The sequence below is a fragment of the Vombatus ursinus genome, unplaced genomic scaffold (assembly GCF_900497805.2).
Source record: "Vombatus ursinus unplaced genomic scaffold, bare-nosed wombat genome assembly UNPS02014935.1, whole genome shotgun sequence".
Taxonomy (NCBI): domain Eukaryota; kingdom Metazoa; phylum Chordata; class Mammalia; order Diprotodontia; family Vombatidae; genus Vombatus; species Vombatus ursinus.
Window position 1 is genome coordinate 485,684 of NW_020954713.1, and position 6,000 is coordinate 491,683.

At 40.2% G+C, this 6,000-nt stretch overlaps 1 protein-coding gene across 1 annotated transcript in view; it reads right to left on the reverse strand.

Moving 5' to 3' along the window:
* LOC114029564 (ceramide synthase 4-like) overlaps positions 1-6,000 on the reverse strand; it is a 32,037-nt gene that overhangs the window by 5,220 nt on the left and 20,817 nt on the right. The window contains 3 exon segments of the mRNA XM_027844065.1: positions 1,030-1,087; positions 1,274-1,392; positions 3,049-3,166. Coding sequence (XP_027699866.1) covers positions 1,030-1,087; positions 1,274-1,392; positions 3,049-3,166 — 295 coding nt within the window.

Sequence of the window (6,000 nt, forward strand, 5' to 3'; positions counted from 1 at the left end):
TCAATAGGAAATATTTTAGCCACACTTTGTAGAAACACCCAACCATTTCCCTGGTTTCTTCTTTCTTTTTTCTTCTTAGGAGGCAGATCAGAGTCAAAGAGAGGTCAAGGAGAGGTTTGGCCCCAGACTCCTGCTCTGGTCCTTCCCTCTGAGTCATCTGCATCTGACCCTTCTCCGTGCTGGCTATGGCATAGCTTGAACTGGGGGTGGGGTTAAAGTGGTTTATCAAAGTGGGCACCAACCCAATAGGACATGACCAAATTGTACAGCCAAATGGGGCGCCTACCACTCTAGGCATACACAAACTGAGCACCCAACCAGTCTGCCTATCCCTACCTTCTTTCTTTACCCCAGCCTAGGTGTACTCTTCCCACAAATTCTTGCCTCAATGATCTGATGTCATCATATGCCATTGTCACATTTTACCCCAAATTTCTGATCCATCCTTCCTGTTTCTCAGATGGGCCAGTCCAGGTGCGGGGCCCCTGAAGTGGATGTAGTCATGTCTTCTCCCCACCCATAGAGACATTGAGGAAAGGTGTGGAATGAATAAGGGGAAAAAGTAAGTATGAATGACAGAGCTAAGGAGGGTCAAGGAGAGATAAAGACGACAGAGCTAAAAGAGGCCTGCTAAAAGGGCAGAGGAGGACAAAGGGGAGAGAGATGAAAAAGATGAGGGGACAGAGGGAAATAGAAAGGATAGCACGTGGAGAAGAAAGAGAGGGATGAATATGAGGATGGAAAAGAATGAAAAGAATGAGGATGAAGAAGACTAGAAGGCACAAGTGAATGAAGAGAATAGAACTGGACAGAAAAGATGAGAAAGATAAGAAGAAATGAGACAAACAGTTTGAGAACAGAGAGGAAGAATGAGAACAGAAATGAAGAAGACAAAAGGGTAGCAGTGGAAGGAGGAAAATGGAAGGGATAGAAAGAGGCAGAGGGTAATATAACATAGGGATAGATGGGATGGAAGGACAAATGGGGATGGATGGGATATATGGTAAGGATGGGATAGGACATACTCACATTGTAGACAATGAATAAGCCTCCAAAGAAAGAAGAAAAGTAAACTATAAATTTCCAACTGAAAATAAAAAAAAAGTTAGTGAGCAGAGGATGGAGATAATGGACAAGGGTACTGCCAGGGTGGGTGGATTGGCAGACAGATGAAATTGGCCTCTGCTTCCTTGGTTCAAACCTGGTTGCATAATCCCCTTATCCCAGAATGGACTATTTGGAGTCACTCTTCCACCAAGTTCACGCAGCTCACCAGGCTTCGGAGAATTTCTTGCTCAATAATGGTCGCTTCTGTTTTCTCCGACGTCGAAACCAGCGTTGAACTTCCCTCAAAGAGAGGCTGCATTGGGTGGCTAGGTGACTCAGCTGAGACTGGGGATAGCAGGAGGGTAAGGAGTTTGGAGGTGGAGGGCAGAAAGGGAAGACCACAACCCCAAAAACTATATGGAAAATGTCCTCTCTCCCAAGTTTGCCTAATCCCACCCTCCCCTCCCCCCCCAAAACCCAAAAAGTTCCTACTGCCTACTCTGCCTCAGAAATTTGAAAGAGTCACAGGGGATGGCAAGGAGAAGGTAGAGTTGCCTCCTCCTTTTCTCACAGAGCCAATAGTATATGTTCCTCTATTAAAACATTCATCACATCACACCTTGGTCCCTTCCAGGATTTGGTTGCCCTTAGGGAGGAGGGGGAAGAAGGGGCCCATGGTGAAGGAATCTTTGACAACACTGAACATGAGAAGGACCTCAGAATTCAATTCAATTCAATTCAACATCATTTTAAACACCTATTATATGCTAGATACTGTACAAAGACAAAAGTGAAACATTCCCTGTCCATAAAAGGAAGCCACCAGGTACTATAGTGTTTGGAGTTTTTGGACTTGGAGTCAGGAAGACCTGGGTTCCAATCCTACCTTGGACTCTTACTAGCTGTTTGACCCTTCTCTTTACTTCTCAGTTTTCTCATCTGTAAATAAAAGCATCTACCTCACAAGGTTGCTAAAATATCAGATGAGGTAACACATGTGAAGTACTTTGTTCACTTTTGAGAGCACTAAAAACAGGGAAATGAGGAAAAGGCTCTTAGGAGGTAGCACTTGAACTGTGGATCAAAGGAGTGGAGGTGAGGAGGGAGAACACTGAAGGTATGGGGCACAGCTTGAGCACAAAGTTCAGAGACGGAAACTTGTGTACCACAAACAAACAACAAGTGGGCAAGTATGACTGGAACATAGAGGGCATGACAGGGATTAATGGGTAATCTGCCTGGACAATAGGCTAAAAACAAGATGTAAAGGGCTTTAAACAGATGAGCTTATATTTTATCTTAGTGGTAATAGAGAGCTGTTGAAGTTTCTTCAGCAGGAGAGTAACAACACAGACCTGAATTTTAGAAATGGTCTATTTAGAGCTGTGTGGAGGATGGCATGGAGAAGAAAAAGACTGGGGGCCAAGTAGAAGGTTATCACAATAGTGGGGCCCACAGGACTTGAATTAGGGTGGTTGTGGTGTGAGTGGAAAGAAGGAGATGAAATGGGAGAAATATTAAGGTGGTTGAATCAACAAGATTTGGCCACTGATTGGATATGGTGAGAGGGAGAGGGAAGACTCGAAGAGGATTCCTAGGTTGCAAACCACATAGAAAGGTAGATCTGGGAATGACTTAAGACTACATCAGGTTCAGTTCCCTCATTTAACAGATAAGTAAACTGATGCTTAGAGAGGGGGAAATGACATGGCCAGGGTTACACAGCAAGGCATTAGCAGAGCTGAAACTAGAACCCAGTTTTCGTGAACTCCTAATCCATTCTGACGCTAGAGCTTGTAGATCTTGGTGCTCATAACAAGAATTGCTCTTCTGAGGAGAGATGGCAGCACAGGCAGCCTGTTCATGAGTCAGTCCTGGGCACATAGCCCACTCTATCTCCTCTGCTTCCTACTAATAAATAGCAAGTATTTCTGTGATTAAGGGGATTGGGGCTTAAACCACTGGGCTCTTGAATAGTATTGTAATTAGGCTCCTACTCACCTCTTTTGGATTCTGACTCTGGGTCTGGAAAAAGGACTCTAGAATGGGGTTGTGAGAAGCCTTGATCCTGTGGCCATCTTGCACACCCATGAGTCTGCTCAGGGGCAACCCAACAGCCCTAGGAGAGAAGATTGGAAGAGGTGAAAACCTAGGAGTCCCTTCTATCCCTGAAAATCGGAACCTTTGGGAGTTCTTTATGTAGCAAGGTCCATCTCATGGAGCATGCCAAAAAATATCATTCCTGGTTCCAAGTGTAGAAGCATTGGAGGACCTGCTTTCAGCCACTGCTGAGTGCCATTGTGATATGATAGAATTTCCTTATTGACTGTGGAGCCATAAGAGCTGTTGACTCATTGAACGTAAGAAAGGAAAAAAAAAAGACAATGACTACTCTCTCAGCGTCTCTTTTCTTTTCTGACCTACTGTAGTTTACATGTGCCTAAGTAAGTGAACTGACATATTAACAATTATTAACTAAACTAATCCACAACAAGGACAAATGACTTAAAAAGATTTCTACAGAGAAGAAACTACAGGGAATATCCATATCATCAAAATGGTGACACCCAAAGGCTCAAAGAAAAATGTGAATTGGTCTCAGGTCCAAAAAGAACTCATGGAAGAGCTCAAAATTTAAAAAAAAAAATCAAAGACGAGAGGTAGAGGAAAAATTGGGAAAAGAAATAAGAGTGATGTAAGAAGAACACAACTCCTTAAAAAGTAGAATTGGCTAAATGGAAAAGGAGGTACAAACTCACTGAATAAAATAATTCCTTAAAAATTAGAATTGGACAAGTGGAAGCCTAAAGACATCAAGAAACAATAAAACAAAATACAAGGAATGAAAAAGTAGAAGAAAATGTGAAATATCTCATTGGAAAAACAATTGACCTGGAAAATAGATTGAGGAGAAATAATTTAAAAATTATTGGACTACATGAAAGCTATGATAAACAAAAAGAGCTTAGACAAAATATTCCAAGAAATTATTAAAGAAAACTGCTCTAATATCTTAGAAACAGAGGTTAAAATAGAAATCAATTGCCTCCTGAAAGAGATCACCAAATGAAAATTCTCGGGAATATTATAGCCAAATCCCAGGTCTCCCAGGTCAAGAAGAAAATATTGAGAGCAGTCAGAAAGAAGCAATTCAAATATCATAGAGCCATAGTCAGGATAACACAAGATTTAGCAGCTTCTACATTAAAGGACTTCAGGGCTAGGAGTATGATATTCTGGAGGGCAAGGGAGCTAGGATAACAGCCAAGAATCACCAACTTAGCAAAACAGATAAACTTCAGGGGGGAAAAACTGACATTTAATGAAGAAGAGGACTTTGAAGTACTCCTGATGAAAACACCAGAGCTGAATACAAATTTTGACTTCCAAATATAAGACTCAAGAGAAGCATAAGAAGGTAAACATGAAAGAGTAATGATAAGGATCTCAATAAAATTGAACTGTTTATTTTCTTATATGGGAATATGATACATATAACTCCCAAGAACTTTGTCATTATTAGGGCCTTTACCTAGACAGAGGGCATGAATGTGAGTTGATTATATTGGAATGATCTCAAAAAAAAATGAAGGGGCAAAGAAGAGGGATGCACTAGGTGAAGAAGGAAAGGAGAGGCAGAATGGGGAAAGTTTTCTCACATAAAAGAGGTACACAAGGAGAATGTTTACAGTGAAGGAAAAAATAGGGAGGGGTGGGCAATGCTTGAACCCCACTCTTATTGGATTTAGTTCAAAGAGGGAAAAATACATGTGTATAGAAATATAAGTTATTCAATAGGGAAATAGGAGGGGAAGAAGATAAAAGGGAGAGATTAAGGGAGGCATTGGTTAGAAACAAAATTGACTATTGAGGAGGTACAAGATAAAAAGTTAGAGAGAAGAAAATGGGATGAAGGGAAATACACAGTTAACAATTATAACTGTGAATGTGAATGGGATGAGCTCATCCATGATATGGAAGGAGGTAGCAGGATGGATTAGAAACCAGGTCCAACAAAATGTTGTTTATGAGAGACACACTTGTAACAGAAAGACATACATAGAATTAAAATAAAGAGCTGGAATACAATAGAATATTCTTTAGCTAAACTGAAAAAAGGCAAGGATAACAATCATGATCTCAGACAATGCAAAAGCAAAAATAGACCTTATTAAAAGGGATAATCATGGAAACTATATTTTGCTAAAAAAGTTCCATAGACAATGAAGTAATATCACAAACTCTTACAGCAAATTTCTCTGATAAATGCTTAATTTCTCAGTTATATGCTGAATATAGAACTGAGTCAAATTTATAAAAATAAGAGTCATTCAGGGCAGGTAGGTGGCACAGTGGATAGAGCACTGGCCCTGCAGTTAGGAGGACCCGAGTTCAAATCTGGCCTCAGATCAGACACCTGACACCAGCTGTATGACCCTGGGTAAGTCACTTAACTCCAATTGCCTCATCAAAAGAAAAAAAAATAAGAGTCATTACCCAATTAATAAATGGTCATAGGATGTAAACAGACAGTTTTAAGGAGAAGAAATCAAAGCTCTCTATAGCCATATGAAAAAAAATACTTAAAATCACTGTTGAGTAGAAAATGTCAAATTATAACAACTCTGAGGTACTACCTCATAACTCTCAGAAATGACAAATGCTGGAAGATGAGAGAAAAATAGGTACACTATTGAATTGTTGATATATTAATGAATTGCTGGTGCAGTAGTGAACTGGTTTAACTATTCTGGTGAACAATTTGGAACTATGCCCTAAGGCCTATAAAATTGTGCATGCCCTTTGACACAGCAATACCACTACTTGGTCTGTATCCCAAAGAGATCAAAGAAAAAGGAAAGGGACCTCAATGTACAAAAGTATAGTATAGTATAGTATAGTATAGTATAGTATAGTATAGTATAGTATAGTATAGTATAGTATAGTATAGTA